At 42.9% G+C, this 17353-nt stretch overlaps 1 protein-coding gene and 1 pseudogene across 1 annotated transcript; both read right to left on the bottom strand.

The window, feature by feature from the left end:
- Positions 1-202: 202 nt before the first annotated feature.
- Positions 203-5531, bottom strand: LOC143639851 (uncharacterized). Its single transcript, XM_077107886.1, is given in 2 exon segments — positions 203-3637; positions 3639-5531. Coding segments are annotated over 2 exon segments (5328 nt in total).
- An 8999-nt stretch (positions 5532-14530) lies between these two features.
- LOC143639850 (COMM domain-containing protein 2 pseudogene) lies at positions 14531-15031 on the bottom strand (annotated as a pseudogene).
- Between the last annotated feature and the right edge of the window lie 2322 nt (positions 15032-17353).

Here is a 17353-nt window from a genome sequence, read left to right as displayed (position 1 = left end):
TCAGGAATATCCCATGAGTCTAATCCAGCGGCTAGTTGGCAAAAATCTGGGGTCAGGGTAGGCCACCATGTGCCAGGGGTATGGGTTGCTGTAATAGACCAAATTACCTCCCCGGTTTGAGAATATACCTGCCAAGTCAACTTCATGGGAGCATGGGGGTTACTACCTAAGACAAGGGGAGTAGAGCAAAGAGCAAGAACGGTTAACAGCATGTAAGTCTTATCTTTAGTGGGTTTGGAGTGCGTTGTAGCTTCCATCCTGATGTCTCTGGGGTGTTGGTCAAGTCCGGTGGATGAGCAGCTTTCACGTGAGAGGCGTGGATCCAAGCAGCTATGCCGTCTACCTTCAGTGCTGTCGGTGTGGTCAGCAGGACGGTGTAAGGTCCTTTCCACCGTGGTTCAAGGTTTTTGGTCTGATGTCTGCATACCCAGACGGTGTCTCCGATCCTGAAGGGGTGTGGCACCGAAGGAGTTTTGAGTTCTTCCTTATATGCCGCTGCCAATGATTTCCAGACCTCGTCCTGGACTAGTTGCAGTGCACGTAAATGAGTCTGCATGGATGGGGTAAGGGAGGCATAAATTTCAGTTTCATAGAAGTTAACAGCAGGTGGTGGAGCACCATATAGGATTTCAAAGGGGGTTAGTCCCTGAGAGTTAGGAGTATTCCTGGCTCGATATAGAGCTAAGGATAGGAGTTGTACCCAGTCTCTAGTGTCAGTTTCAAGCGTTAATTTAGTTAAAGTCTCCTTGATTGTTCTGTTCATTCTTTCTACTTGCCCTGAGCTTTGGGGTCTATATGCACAATGTAACTTCCAATTAATCCCCAGCGAATTGGCCACTGCCTGACTTACCTGGGAGACGAAGGCAGGCCCGTTGTCTGACCCAATTGTTCCAGGTACCCCATACCTTGGGAAAATTTCTTCTAATAGCTTCTTAGCAACGACCTTGGCAGTTTCATGTCGGGTGGGGAATGCCTCTACCCATCCGGAAAAGGTATCAACAAAGACTAGAAGATATTTATATCCATACATACCCGGTTGGACTTCAGTGAAGTCTATCTCCCAATGTGTTCCAGGTTTGTGTCCTCTAACTCGGACTCCTGTCCCAATCTTAACTTTACCAGCATTTACCTGAGCACATGCTTGACAATTTTCTGCCACTTGTTGGAGGAGTCGATCCCTGTTTGGGAGATATAGAGTACCCTCTCCACGGTCCAAGAGTTTTTTCATCTTTTTAGCCCCCAGGTGGGTTAGTCCATGTAGTGATTTTATTAGTTCTTTGGCATTTTTAAGGGGCATTATGGTTTTTCCTTGATGCTCCCAGGTATTGTCCTCTGAGTTGTAAGTGGCCTCTAGCTTCTGGATGATATCTAAGTCCTTATCCTCATAGATCCATTGGTCCTTATGGTCTCGTAGTGAAGAGTCCACATGTGGGATGTGCTGGGGCAATAGGGTCATTACCAAAAGTTGGGGCCCCAAAGCTGCCTTTCTGGCTGTTTCATCTGCCAATCTGTTTCCCCTGGCCTCTGGATTGTCTCCTTTTTGATGACCAGGGCAATGCATAATGCTTAACTTTTGGGGTAGAAATAAAGCTTTAAGCAAAGCCAATATTTCAGTCTTATTTTTAATTTCCTTTCCTTCTGAAGTCAGTAATCCCCACCGTCTGTAAATTTCTCCATGTATATGAGCCATGGCAAAAGCATACCTGCTGTCTGTGTACACGTTTAGTTTCTTCCCCTCTGCCAATTTTAAGGCTTGGGTCAGAGCTATCAGTTCTGCCCGCTGGGCTGATGTCCCTCCCGGCAATGCACTCGCCCATATTACCTCAGATTCGGTGGTGATGGCTGCTCCCGCTTGCCGTTCTCCATTGAGTAGGTAACTGCTTCCGTCCGTGTACCAGACCAGCTCTGCATCTTTCATGGATTGGTCCGTGAGGTCTGGCCGGGTTCCCTGTGTCTCTGCGAGAATCTGCTGGCAGTTGTGAGGATTAGCTTTTCCTGGCAGCGGTAGGAGGGTCGCTGGATTCAGTGTGACTATGGGGCCAAACTGAATTCGGTCAGTGTCCAACAACAAATATTGGTAATGGGTGAGTTGGGCATTTGACACCCAGCGATCAGGTGGTTGGCGAATTATTGTCTTAATAGCATGAGGGGTTAATAAAGTCAATGGTTGTCCCAAAGTTAGTTTGGTGGTGTCTTTGATCAGGACAGCCACAGATGCTATCATCCGAAGACATGGGGGCCATCCTGATGCCACTGGATCCAGTTTCTTAGACAGATAGGCTATGGGACGCCTCCATGGCCCCAATTTTTGGGTTAAGACTCCCTTTGCATAGCCCTGCTTTTCATCTATAAATAGGTCAAAAGGCTTGGTAATATCTGGTAAGCCTAAGGCGGGGGCAGATAAAAGGGCCAATTTGATGTGATCAAATGCCAATTGGTGTTCTTCCGTCCAATCAAAAGAGTTACCCTGTTTAGTCAGTGGATACAGGGGGGCTGCTATCTCAGCAAACCCAGGAATCCAGAGTCTACAGAAACCTGCGGTTCCTAGAAACTCCCGCAGCTGCTTGGGACTCTGGGGGGCTGGTATGCTCGAGATAGTCTCTTTCCTGGCAGCTGTCAACCATCGCTGGCCATCATGAAGTTCGTAGCCAAGATAAGTAACTGTTGTCTGACAGATCTGGGCCTTCTTAGCTGACGTTCTATACCCCAATTGCCCCAAAGTCTGTAGTAATGCTTCCGTACCTGCCAGGCAATCCTCCTTGGAAGTAGCAGCCAGCAAGATGTCATCTACATATTGAAGCATAATTAAGGAGGGGTGTCTTACACTGAAATTGGCCAGATCCTGATGTAAGGCCTCATTGAAGAGCGTCGGGCTGTTTTTAAACCCTTGTGGCAGTCTTGTCCAGGTCAGCTGTCCAGAGACTTCTTCTTTGGGATTCTTCCATTCGAATGCAAAGAGAGCCTGGCTTTGGGGAGACAATCTTAGGCAGAAGAAGGCATCTTTTAGGTCCAAAATGGAATACCAAGTATGGGTAGGAGGCAAGGTGCTGAGGAGATTGAAAGGGTTGGGCACCGTGGGGTGAATATCTTCTACTCTTTTGTTTACCTCTCTTAAATCTTGGACAGGTCTGTAGTCATTTGTTCCTGGCTTTTTGACTGGCAACAATGGGGTGTTCCAGGGTGACTGGCAAGGAGTTAGGATGCCTTGGTCTAGGAGGCATTTGATATGTGGTCTGATGCCCTGGTGAGCTTCCCTCGACATAGGATATTGTTTAATGTTTATGGGAGTAGCGGTTGCTTTTAGGTGAATGACTATTGGAGGTTGTTGTTTAGCCATTCCCATTCCTCCAGTTTCAGCCCAGGCCTCCAGGTATGAATCAAGCCAATAGTCCATGTCCTTCATAGGTTCAGAAGGTTTGTCAAAAAGTTTATATTCGTCCTCTAATTTGAAAGTCAATACATGTAAAGGGGCCTGGTTTGGTCCCGTGATGGAGGCACTCCCATCTTTAAAATAAATTTGGGCTCTCAATTTGGTCAATAAGTCTCTTCCCAGTAATAGATACGGACAATCAGGCACATGCAGAAATGAATGGGAAACTTTACCTGTGGCAAGGTGTACTTCTCTTTTGGTGGTCCATCGGTACGGTTTGCTCCCCGGTGGCGCCTTGGACCCATGTTGTCTTGTGGCTCATAGGTCCTGGTGCCCGTGTTAGCACCGAGTGTTGGGCTCCCGTATCTACTAGGAAGGTTACAGGTTGCCCCCCTACTTGCAGGGTTACCTGGGGCTCAGGGGGGAGCTCCTGGCCCTGACTCCCCTAATCTTCATCCAAGGCTAGCAATTGAGGGGTCCGGTTTGTACCTCTTCTGGGGTTGGGGGGTTTCTTTGGGCAGTCCTTTACCCAATGTCCTCTTTCTTTGCAGTAGGCACACTGGTCTCGGTCTACACGGGGTCTGCCTTGTTCCCTTTCCCTACTTAGCTTATCTCCTTGTTGCCCTGCCTGTGTTACAGTGGCCAATATCTTACTTAATTCTTTATCACGCTTTCGATCTCTCTTGTCTAATTCTTCCTTAAATTTGAGATCTCTCTCCTCCTGCATCCTCCTGATTCTTTCCTCCTTTTCCTCTGGAGTTTCTCTCTCGTTAAAAATCTTTTCTGCTTCTCTCAGTAAATCTGCTAGAGAAAAATCTTGTAAGTTATCTAATCTCTGTAACTTAGTGCTAATATCTGGAGCGGACTGCCAAATAAAGGCCATAGAAACATTTTCTCTCTGATCCTCACTGTCAGGGTCAAAAGGTGTGTACCTCCGGTAAGCTTCCTTTAGTCTCTCTAAAAATGCAGTGGGAGTTTCTGTCAATCCCTGAGTAGGCTGTCTTACCTGAGCCAAATTGGTGGGCCGCCACCCTGCTCCATGGAGACCCGCTATGAGTAACTGGCGATAGAGAAGTAGGTGGTTCCTACCTGCATCAGTGTTATAGTTCCAGTCTGGCCGAGTCAAGGGGAAAGCTTCGTTAATCAAATTTGGAAGTTGAGTGGGGCACCCGTCGTCCCCGGGCACATTTTTACGGGCTTCCAGGAGAACTTTCTGTTTCTCCTCAGAAGTGAGAAGGGTCTGTAGGAGCTGTTGGCAATCATCCCATGTTGGCTGGTGAGTCACTAGAATAGATTCTATCAGAGAGGTTAGAGCTATAGGGTCACTGGAAAAGGATGGGTTATTTGTTTTCCAGTTATAGAGATCAGAGGCAGAGAAAGGCCAATATTGGTACAGCCCATCGGGGCCTCCCGTCTGCCACAAGGGGAGAACTCTAGATGTATCCCCCGAGGCAGTTGGCTCCCAACGGCCGCGGAGCCTCCCGACCATGGGGGATGGGCCCGGAGGGTTATTGGTGACTGGTTCAGCTGGTTCTTCTTCTTCCTCTGAGGAAGCCTGGTTGGAATCTGGAGCCGGTACAGGCTGGGGCCCATAGGGTGGAGGTTCTTCAGTCATCAAATCTACGAGAGTGGAGTCTTCCGGCGGTAAAACCTTTTTGGGTTCTGTCCCTATTGGAGTCACCTTTTTAGATTTATCGAGAATGGGGTAGAGTCTAGAGGTTGCAGGGGGAGGAGGCGTAAGTACAGGGATAAGTGGAGCAGAAGATGGCGGAGGTGTGGAGCGGTTGGAAGTTGGCAGATGGAGAGGCTGGTTGGGAGGAAAAGTCAGGGAAGAAGATTGCGGAGTAGGCTTAGACGGAGAGAAAGGAGCGACCCAAGGGGGTGGGTCAGAGACCAAATTTTCCCAGGTAACGATGTAGGGCAATTGATCGGGGTGTCTTTGAGGCCCTTGGGCGAACACCTGAGACTTCACCTGTAAAATGGGATCAAGATTAAATGTCCCTTCTTTTGGCCAGCCAACATTGAACGCTGGCCACTCCATAGTGCAGAGCGTTATCCATTTTTTCTTTTTGATCTCCACTGACAGGTTGTCAGCCTGGTTCCGGACGTCCTGCCAGTGATCAAGAGTAAGGCTCAAGGGAGTTGTTATAGATTGTCCCATGTTAGTTTCAGATGGAATGAGAAATACAAAAACAAGAAGACAGACACAAATATCAGATTGGGCACAAAGAATGTTGTGCGGCCTTGGCACAAACCTAAAGTAGGCCTCCCGAAAAAATGGGCCCTCTGAATCCCTGGGACGTCTCCCAGGGTGTCAGGAATCCCCTGGATGTCTCCCAGGGTGACAGGGGAGAAGTCCGAGTTCGTCAACTCCTTCTCAAGCTGCCCAGAAAACAGAGCGATTATGCGCAATCGTACGGACGCCGCACACAGACAGATATCAACCGGAGATTGCAAAAAGGGACACAAAATGACGGACAAAATGACACGAGCTGGCCAGCTTACCTCCCAGTGGTTATCGGGTGTTCCTCAGGCAGGGATCCAGATGGGGTTACAGGAGTTCTCCTGCCTGGCTCGCCAAATGAAAGACCCTCCGATTCCCTGTCCAAAAAAGACGCACGAGACACTGGCTGTAAAAGCAGGAGGTTTATTCAGACACAGGCGCCTGCGGGTGCTCAGCGAAACCTCAGCCGGAGCTTTGGTGAACTGGCACACCGGGCTTTGGGGTAAGGTCTTTTATAGGATAAAGGGGCAGGTTTCGCGCACCTGGGAAGTAACAGGTTTCTTATTGGTTATTTTGAACCCAACATATAGATTACCTAAAGGGCAAAGTTGTTTTTCACTTTATGTTCCTGGATAAACCTCATGACAGTTACATATTAACACTCTGGTTTTTCTGTTCCTGCTTATCATTATCAGTTCCTGTTTGTTCAGGCATACCTTGGGATCTGTTTTTCTGTTCTTCCTCAACCATCCTGTCCTTCCACAATAGACTACCCTTAACTGATTAACAGATAGACCTCTCTGGTGTTTATGTGGGTTAGCAACACGCCCTGAGGGTTTCACAATGGGGCCTGGGGTTTCTGGGCTGGGGTCTTTCACTATGTATATATCAAAGCATGTTTGGAAGTAGACTGACTAGCAGAGATTTACTCTGCTGAAATTATAAACAAGTCTACAACTGATTAAAGAATTCACTTTAACTCAAGGTCTTTAAACAATCTTAGCTTCAGTTAGTAACACTTTTCATAAATGATTTTAAGCAACACCCTCTTCTCAAAAGAATTTTCTTTTCAATATGCTCACAGGTGCGTGTCTATTTTTTACTTTGAATGTGTTCCCAATGATTAAAAAATCACAAGTTCACATGTTCCATTTTAGAACTATTCTAATTATAAAACAGTTCCCTTATATTATTGAACAAAAATCTGCCTCTGAATGAATCTCAGTCTTTAGACATATTTTTTTTTCTCACAGGGGCAAACAAGAACTCTAATTCATTTCATTTCATTTCATTCCATGTCCTTAAGTTTCTTTCCTCAAGTAAGGCATTCCTCAGTCTCACCCATTTATCATGAGATAGAAATTACAAATTTTTGCCTTCATCACATGACATCTACAAGATTCCAAATGGGTTAAGGGTTGCTCTAGATTAGGTCTTAATAAACTGTTCAATTTAACTTCCACAAGTTTCCTCTTAACCTCTTAACACACCTCCCTTTCAAAGTGCCCTCTGAAATCAACAATGACCTCCACATTGCTGTGAAATCCATGGGAAATTCTTGGCCTCATGTCATCGAACCCATGAATGGCATTTATTGGATAGTGTTAAGACCACAAAGGTGGGATCAAGCCCCTGATCCCCTCTTATTGAGAAGCTAATGTGACTCCATTTTTAAAAATAAATAAATAACAGCAGCTTCTACTTCAAGGCCTGTCCTAAGGAAGAGGGCATGACCCTTGTCCTTGGAAAAACCCACAGAGCACTCCTAAGTACATACCCACCCTGCTGAGTTGTTTGTCTGTAAATAACAGGAGATGTCTGTGGTGCCAGGTGTCCCTGACTCAGTTAGGCTAGGTGAGGGCCCAAAGCAACCCCCCTAGCAACCTCCAATCAGCATGAGACAGGGAAAATACCTGGAATGCCAGTTGACCCCCAAGTAGTTTATGTTTATGTTGGGAAACCATGTAGTTCAGCACTTATACCCCTCATGGCCTAAACCAATCAGTTCAAACAAATCCCCCTTTTGTACTAACCAATCACCCCTACCCAACTTGTTCCCGCCATTGAATGTGCTAATCAATGTTAAGAGTTGTTGTTTGACCCTCCCGAGATATGGAATGATTTGCTGTGTGATATTGTGATGCATGCAGTATCCTGCCAAAACCTGTAAAATCTCACTGAACAAAGGACCAGGACTCACTCCCTGGGACCCCTGCATTGGGAACGGTTGTGAGTCCAGGCTTGAGCTTGCAATAAAGACTCTTGTGTGATTGCATTGGATTCGGCTCCTGGAGGTCTATTGGGGTTCCATGAATCTGGCATAACATTAGCAGTTTTAAGATCTCTTAGCTCATTCAAGAGCTCAGAATGACACTCTTGTCCTGCTTCTTTCCAACCCAAATGGCTGTGCAATCTTAGGTAAAAGGCAACTTCTTTGCTATTTTCCTAACCTCCTAAGTCAGTTTGCCTTGGGGCTCAATTCTTGAGCTCCCTGTGTAGATCTTTCCCAGAGGCATTGTTCAGTCTCCTGACCTTGGATGCCACTACTAAAACAATAACTCCACTCCCAGGTTCTTTTTCTAGCCCTGTTTTTCCTTTCAGTGTTTCTTTTATGGAGTATTTTATATGCTCAGATCATGACAGAAAATCTTCAATAGGAAATATCACAATCGCCTTATTTTGTAGATGAGGAAACTGAGGCACAGAGAGTAAGAAAGCTGAGTGTGAAGTCAAGTGAGAGCCCCAGGCTGTATTCTTAACTAATGTACCAATCCACCCAATATGGCCAGTGAATGTCTTAGGAGAGGCAGTGATTCATTTTTTTTAGTTGCTGGGAAGTGATTTTTCTCTCCTCTGCACCACCACCCATTTGTTGGCTTTGTTCATTCAGGAAATAATTAATCAACGTTCATGTGTTTTTTGTGGGGCTTGCATTTGGACTGCACTTTTTATTCTCCAGGATGATCTTTTTTTTTTCAGAGAAATTATTATAATTATTATTTTTTTATTTTATTATTATTAATCTTTTTTTTAGCTTCTCATTTTTAAAAATTTATATTTTTTGACTTTTTAAAAACATAAATGAGGCAGTGGAATGCATTACAATTCTTATTATATGTATACAGCATAATTTTTCATATCTCTGGTTGTATATAAAGCATGTTGACACCAATTCATGTCTTCATACATGTACTTTGGATAATGATGTGCATCACATTCCACCATCCTTGCTAATCCCTTGCCCCTTCCCTTTCCCTATCACCCCTCTGCCCTATCTAGAATTCATCTATTTCTAGAATGATCTTACTGCATTTTCCCAACAGATCCTAGGGTAGGTAGGGCAGAAATTGTGAGTTTTTCTGTCATTTCCATTCTAGGAGGTGTCTGAACCAGCTTGGTATTCCTCGACCCTCTCAGGAGCTGCAGGTATCAAAGAGAGGCCTGGGCACTCTGCTTCCCTAGGAAGGCCTCACACTTCTTCGTTTCTCATCGTGGTTCACCCCTCTGTCCTGTAAACCCTTACCAAAGACCCTCAGATAACTTCTTATTTTGCATTTTCCATGTCAGCCCCAGGACAACCAGAAATTTGGAAGGTCCCATTCCAGCTCATGGGCAGATCTCTTCCTGAGAAGCTGCCTCCATCAACCTCTCTCACTCTGATATGTGTCCTCTCTGCCTCAAAGAAACAAAATCTAAAAGCAAATGATGCAATGCACACACTCACCCCTGACAGGCAGATTTGGGGCTAGAAGCTGGGTCCATTGAGAGTCCTTGGGGGCTTTTCCAGGAAGGTCTCCTGGAGCATGGTCCCTGATCTGTGCCAATGGCAGATGTTGCTTCACCATGCAAGACATGGCTTGCAGCCTTCTTGCTTAGGTAGCTGGATTATTATTCCATTTTTATTTTTAGAGCCAGAGTAGACATAATCAATGTAGTTCCAATGCTCTGATCATAAACCTCCATGTTAATATTTCCCCTTTAAATTGAGCATTTATGAGTTCTTTAAGAACCACCTGGATATTCTATCTTGAGGTCACAAAGTCATTTAGCTATAAATTATCGAACATTGTCTTAGACCTTTTTCCTTGGTCTGAACTTGATTATTTATAATGATCATAAATGCCCCTCTATCACTCCAGACCTGCACTGTTATAGTCAAACCATCAGTCAGAATTGAAGCAGGGGACGGAGTCACCCATGTGTCCCCAGCCCAGTGCTGAGAAGTGTAACGACCTTCACACCTTTTATTGTAGAGGAGAGAGGGTGAGGAGGATGCTGTGTGAGGGGTCGGATCTCATTGGGTATTTCTGTCTTACCTTCTGGAAACATGTGCTGGCCTCTCATCGAACTCCGTGAGCAGTGCCTGGTGATAACTCTGAAGCCAGTTCCTTATAAAGATATTTAAAAGTGGTATGTAGCATGGTCCTAAAAGCAATGTGGGGTCCTCCTTACCTTCAGAGGTCAGGACAGTTGAGTTTTGCCAGGCTGCCATGCAGCCGTCTCTACAACCTGGTGCAGCTCAGACTCACTCCTGTGTTGGAGCCAGGCCCAGGCTCTCATCCCTACTACTCCTGACACTTCCTGACATGCCTATCTTCACACAGCTCTTCTGGCAGACTGAGCAGCTGCAGATACTGGCACTGAGTCCATCAGAAGGTGCAGGCTGCCAAAGCACAGTTACGGGAAGGGGAGAGGCAGGGCAACCTCTGACTGGGCTCTGACCTTTTCTATACTGAGCTCTATTCCAGAGCCAGTGACCTGACAGAGCAGCAGCCCAGGCAACCATCTTCTCCTCATGTGATCTCACAAACCAGAGATGCTTTTCCTCTACTCCCAACTCCCTTAAAAAATCCTGACGTATTTCGGAGCTTAATTTGGCAAACATTTGTGCCTGAGGCTGCAGGAGGCCCTGGACCCAGCACTTGCAGCTCTTCACCCGGGTTCCTGTCCATGTGCTGTCTAGTCAAGCTGTAGCTCTTGAAGGATGTTTTCCACCCCCTGGATTATTCCTCTTCCATCCTAAGAAACTCAAATAAATCTTCAGCCAGGAGGAGATGGGAAGTCCATAATAAGAAAGCAGAAAAGAGTGAAAGGAAGTCTTTAAGCCTCACCCTGCCTTCAGAAAAGAAGGAGGAATTGGAAGATTTGAACTGCAAGTTAGATTTAGAAACTTTTGCTCTTCAGTTTCTTTCCAAATAAAATGTGATAATCTCTAAAAGACCTTTTATTGAAGTCATAATAACTAGGCTTTCTATAACTATGTCATGAATGAATGAAAGATTAAATTTTTAATTTGCTTTTAAATCATCATTAGGTTTATTAATATTAAAATTACTCTGCTCATGAATACCTTTTAGATGGTTTGCTGTGACACTGTGAACTAAGGGGAAAAATGTCATTTGCTAATTACTTTAGGTGACAATTCAATAGATTCTCACTTTTTGTTTAAAAACAGATAAAATAAAATCAAGAAGATGTTCATGGGACTGCACCAGCATTTTGGATACCTGAAGACAGAGGTGAGTGCAACTGGCCCTATGGAACAACTCATGAGAAGTCTGTGGGTTTCATAGTAACCATCAATCCTGCTCTCTAGAAAAGTTGTGCCACCAACAGACATGGCACAAGAAACCAGAGAATGAGGAGGAAAGTTTCCTGAACAGCCCTCTGGGAAAAAAACGCACAGATCACCCATTGCTTTTATTTAAAAAAAATTTTTTTTTGGAGTAAGGGTACCAGGGATTAAACTCAGGGTCACTCAACCACTGAGCCACATCCTAGCCCTTTTTTGTATTTTATTTAGAGACAGGCTCTCATTGAGTTGCTTAGCATCTTACTTTTGCTGAGGCTGGCTTTGAACTCAGGATCCTTCTGCCTCAACCTCCTGAGCTGATGGGATTACAGGAATATGTCACCAGGCCCATAATCACTCATTGCTTTAAAACTTCTCTCAAGCCATCCAATGATTAACAAATATTTTTTCTGCAGCAAAGAGTTCCCAGGCGCTGCAAAGCTGGCACATCAAAGGGCCAGGGGTTCCAGTCTGCTCACCAACACTACTTATCACAACCTAAATAATCAACAGCTTGAAATCCTGGGTTCCACTAGACACCCCTGAGCATCTTTCCCTCTTGGTCTCCACACACCACAGTCAGCACATTTGCTTCCAAATGCCTCACCTTTCTCCTAAGCTGCCAAGAAGTGTCTCCAACTGCCTTGCGACTGCCAGCCTGTCCTCTTGCTCATCTGTCCTCTACCCTCTGCCCTGTACTCTTTGTACAAAGCAGATCTGGTTGTGCTCTTCACTTGCTTGAAAGTAACTTTAAATCAGAGCTCAGACACCTGTAGCCTGAGAGCATCCTGTCCTGTAGGGAGTCCCAGACCTGCACTGAGAACCCCTTGGTGAGCCTTCAGATATGTCCTTGCCTAAACTCATTCTAAGGCCAATAAATGTGGATGTCTGGAGGTGAGATCCAGGCACTAAGAACTTCCCAGGTGACTCCAGGGACAGCCAAGATTCCACAGTTCTGTTTGCTGGTCAGATGACTGAAAAGTGAGCACAGGTGTGGGAAAGTGCCTCTCCTCAGCATGTGGCCTTTGTTTTCCTCTTCTACCCCCATCCACTGCCAGCAGAAATCCATGCACATCATTGAAACATTGATTGCTAATTTTCTCATGTTTCAAAAGATCTCAGATAGCAAAGATTCAATTGCCCATAACTCACATTGATAACAAACTTACATTGTCCATACTGGCCTGCTTTTATTAATTTTTTAGTTATTTCTCATAAACCTACCTTAAAAATTCAAGTGTAACAAATTTCATGGAAGTATATGCTTTCCCCTGCCTCCTTCCACCTTTAGGAGTCCTTATTCTCTCACTTTCTTTGAAGTTTTATTGCAGCTGTTAGTATTCCTAACATTACATGTGTATGTGTATGTGTTTTTTTTTGTGTGTGTGTGTACAAATGCATATAAATGTATAACATTTTAGTGATCCTTTAATTTAACAAAAATATTCTGTTGAATGTATCTGCATTCTGTGTAGTCTTGGAAGAGATAAGGAGAGAAAGAATGGGAGAGAGATTAGTTTTGATGTGTTGTTTCATATTATGGGAGCAGACAATCTGAAATCCATGGCACTTGTCAGCAGGCTGGAAATTTAGGAAAAGTAAATGCTGCAATCTCGAGTCAATTCCATAAGTTAGCAGGTTGGAAACTCAGATGAGTCTTCTTTGTTGCAGCCTTGAGAAGAATCCTTTCTGCTTTAGGAACCTCAGTTCTTGCTCTTAAGGCTGTCAACTGATTAGATGAGGCCCACCCACACTACTAACGGGTGGCCTATGTTACGCAAAGTCAATGTTAATCACAGCTAAGAAGTATTTTTCCACATCTAGACTGATGCTTAACCAAACAACTGGGGACCATAACCTTGCCATCTGGACACATAAAAATAGCCATCAAAGAGTGGTGGTCCTTAAACTCACCCACTGTGCTCACTGATTTTGACTGGAGTCAGCCTGTGGATGTACCTGGTTTCCTTGCTCACTCTCCTGCTTATGCACTTTTGAGAGGTCTCCAGGTTTTTGCTGCTCTGAACCTCATTGCTACGAGCTTCAGGCACAGGCCTCCCTTGTGTGGGACTGTCCCTGGATTATGTGCTGGGAATGTGGCTGCTTGTCACAAGGCATATGAGAGGTCAGCCCAGGGATCACACCCCGCTCTCTTCCTAGAAGCAGCATCAGTTGCCACAAGTGTCGATCACATGTGAGATGCCCTTGGTCTAGTCTCCTTGGAGGTGTCCAGGCACTTTCTCACGGTCTCTTAGCTGTTGGCAATAAAACCTTCAGAAACTATTTGATTATGAGGTCTATATTTATTATCATTGATAATATTATATTCCTTTTCTGTGTTTGATAGACATTTGTATTCCTTTGTAAAATTTCTGGTCATATATTTTGGTCATTTTTAACTAGATTAATTATATTTTTCTTACCTATTTGTAGGTTATCTTTACATATTTTTAATTTTCAAGTGTGTTAGTTATATTGAAACTCTATCAGTTACATTGAAAATATATTTTTAAATTTCTAAACATTTTTAGTTTAAGACATCTTTTTTTCCCCAGATAATGAAGCATTGATTACATTATTTTTGTATCCATTATTTATAAATGTAAATGACAGTGTGTCTCTTAGTTGCTTTGGGTATATGGGAAAAAATAATCCTTGTGAAAATATTACTAACAATCACACAAAATTGAGTACTACTTAAGTCAATGAACCATAAGTCAAACTTCAGCAATATGGTAAAAACTACTTATCTTTACATTCAAAGAAAAATGTATGAACTTCCTATGACAATATGGGCATATAATTTAAAAAACTCATACTCACTTTACATTATTCAGTAGCTAGTAACATCATGAGATGCTTTTAAAAGTCAGAAATATTGTACTATTTAGAAATACTCTGAATAGGAAAGGAATTAGCTGTAAATTTTATTCTCAAAATTGATCAATAACGAGGAAAATACTAGTTAAGCAGACAAAAATGTACCAAAAAACAGGGTATTGCTCATATATACAGAAGATATGAACAGTATAGATTCATTTCTGGTTGATTAAATCCTATTTACACATTTAAAATACAAAATTACTTTTCAATCTGTCAAGAAGCTGACCACATTTAGCACCAGAAAAGGAACTTGACTTTAGCTTCTGAACATGACCTCAATATCCTGGAATAGGAAAAGGAATTTCGTGGAATCTAGATGCATTTATCAACACCAATTAATAAAAATTAATTCTGAAAAGTAATTCCTGAATGTCATCCATTCACAAATGAGTCAAAGGCATTAGGATCTTAACATTTGGTACTACTTGAAGTTGTGAACTACTCTCCTACAGTGGTTTGTTTTCATCTCTTCCAAGGATTGTTACAGTTGCTGAACTAAATGAAGTAGGGTGGCTGAGTCTGTCTGCTGAACTTTGGTGTTGTGGTCTCCATTCTGATTTAGGTGTAGTTTTATAGTCACTGCTGGCTTAATCTGTTCCCTGAGACTTCTGCTTGCAAGCTGTACATCTAGTCGCCACTCAAGCCTGTGGTAACTGGAAAGGCTGGGTGCCAATTCATCCAGAATAGTCCTGATCTCTTTTCTGTTGTCCAGGTAAAGCTGTAGCAATAATTTGTTCAGTTCTTCAGAGAATCCCAGAACAAAAACAGAGTCTTGGAAATCCACTTCAGAAATCATGAACTTGGAGCTCTCGGTGAGCAGGTAGGTCAACCCTTCCACACCTTGCTGGACAGTGTTGCTGCTCACGTTGAGCTTCCTGGCGGCACCCTCATAGACCTTGGGGATGGTCCCTTGCCTCATGAACTCCACCCTGATCCACCCAAATTCCACCTCCTTATGCTCTTCCGACAAGTCCAGCAGCATCTTCGCTGGGCACCTTTTTCACCCAGCAGCACGCTGGTCTTCCTGTTTAAGACATCTTTGGACATATAGATGTCTTTAATTTTTTTAAAAAGTATTTTTTAGTTATAGTTGGACACAATACTTTTATTTTATTTATTTAGATTTATGTGGTGCTGAGAATCAAACCCAGCGCCTTGCACATGGTAGGCAAGCACTCCACCGCTGAGCTCCAGCCCCAGCCCCAGATGTTTTTAATTTTATGTGCTCAAATTGCTAATCTTTTATGTTGCAATCTTGAGAAGAATCCTTTCTGCTCAATCCTTTCAGATCATGTGTTTTTCATGTGTGCGTGTGTTCTTAGGAAATATTTTGTAAGATCAAGTTTGAAAAGCTATCCACAATATTTTCCACTAATCATTTTAAAATTTCCTTTTTAAATATTAACATGGTTAATATATCTAGAGTTGACCATGCATATGGAATGATGTAGGAATGCAAGTGTGTATTTTATTTGTGAAATGTCAGTTCTCCAGTCCCATTTGTTAAGTAATACTCTCTTTTCCTACTTCTCTATGATGCCATCTCCATCATGAATCCAAGTTGTCCATGTGGACAGTTCTGTTTCTGGGATTCTTAAGAATGTGTTGATAAACTTGTGTTTTTATTCTATTGATAAATGATTCTTGCTACATTAGTTGAGAATGTTTCCTTCCACTACAGAGTAAAAAGAAAAAATATGATCATAAGACATCCACTTGTATAGAAGGGTAATATAGTAATCTGTGTGATAGAGTTTTCCTTGGGAAGAATGTATGTTGGACATATATATTTTTTAATGTGGGAGTATCAGAACTCTGCTTATAGAACCCACTCAACACTAAGTAGCCATGAAGCAGAGACCTGTTCCCTACCGATGGACAGCTCTCTCTTTTTCATGACATCTATTCTGACCCTATGAAAAGTCTACCCAAGTAAAATAATTGCCACTTACTCAGTATTATAAAGAGAGTTGTGAGAGACTCTGCGTCTAATAGAAGAAAAAATGGACCTTAATCTTCATCATGTGGGATTAGGCCCCAACTTCCTTAATAAGACTCTTACTGTACAAGAATTAAAACCAAGAATCAATAAATGGGATGGAATCAAACTAAAAAGTTTCTTTTCAGCAAAAGAAACAATCTGTGAGGTGAACAGAGAGCCTACTCCCTGGGAGCAAATCTTTACACCTCACATATCAGATAGTGCACTAATCTCTAGGGTACATAAAGAACTCAAAAAGCTAAACACCAAAAATAAATAAATAAATAAATAAATAAATAAATAAATAAATAACCCAATCAACAAATGGGCTAAGGACCTGAACAGACACTTCTCAGAAGAAGATATACAATCAATCAATAAATATAAGAAAAAATGCTCATCATCTCTAGCAATCAGTAAAATGCAAATCAAAACCACTCTAAGATATCATCTCACTCCAGTCAGAATGGCAGCTAATATGAAGACAAACAACAATAAGTGTTGGTGAGGATGTGGGAAAAAAGGTACACTCATACATTGCTGGTGGGACTGCAAATTGGTGCTGTCAATATAGAATATAGTATGGAGGTATGGAACCACCATTTGACCCAGCTATTCCTCTCCTCAGACTATATCCAAAGGACTTTAAAACAGCATACTACAGAGACACAGCCACATCAATGTTTATAGCAGCACAATTCACACTAGCTAAAGGAGGGAAAGGCAGGGATGTGGGGATAAGAAAGATAGTAGAATGAAATAGACGTGAGCCAACCTAGATGTCCTTCAGTGGATGAATGGATTAAAAAAATGTGGCATATATACACAATGGAATTTTACTCAGCATTAAAAAAGAACAAAACCACGGCATTTGCATGTAAATGGATGGCACTGGAGAAGATAATGCTAAGTGAAGTTAGTCAATCCCAAAAAAACAAATACTGAATGTTTTCTCTGATATAAGAAGGTTGACTCAGGGTGGGGTTGGGAGGGAGAGCATGGGAGAAATAGAGTAGAGGGGTGGGAGAGAAAGGGAGGGGGCAGGGGATTAGCAAGGATGGTGAAATGCGATGTATGAATACTTGAATTGGGTGTCAACATACTTTATATACAAACAGAAATACAAAAATTGTGGTATATGTGTATTAAGAATTGTAATGCAAAAAAAAAATAGTGTTACCTTAGGTAGAGGGAATTGAAAGGAGGGGAAGGCAGGGAATATGGGGATAAGAAAGATAGTAGAATGAAACAGACATTATACTTTATATATATGTGACTGTATGATCAATGTGATTCTACAATATGTACACTCAGAAAAAGAGA

Source organism: Callospermophilus lateralis (genome assembly GCF_048772815.1).
Source record: "Callospermophilus lateralis isolate mCalLat2 chromosome 5 unlocalized genomic scaffold, mCalLat2.hap1 SUPER_5_unloc_2, whole genome shotgun sequence".
Classification (NCBI taxonomy): domain Eukaryota; kingdom Metazoa; phylum Chordata; class Mammalia; order Rodentia; family Sciuridae; genus Callospermophilus; species Callospermophilus lateralis.
The sequence above is the reverse complement of the archived record's forward strand: the minus strand, read 5'-3'. Positions and strand labels throughout refer to the sequence as shown.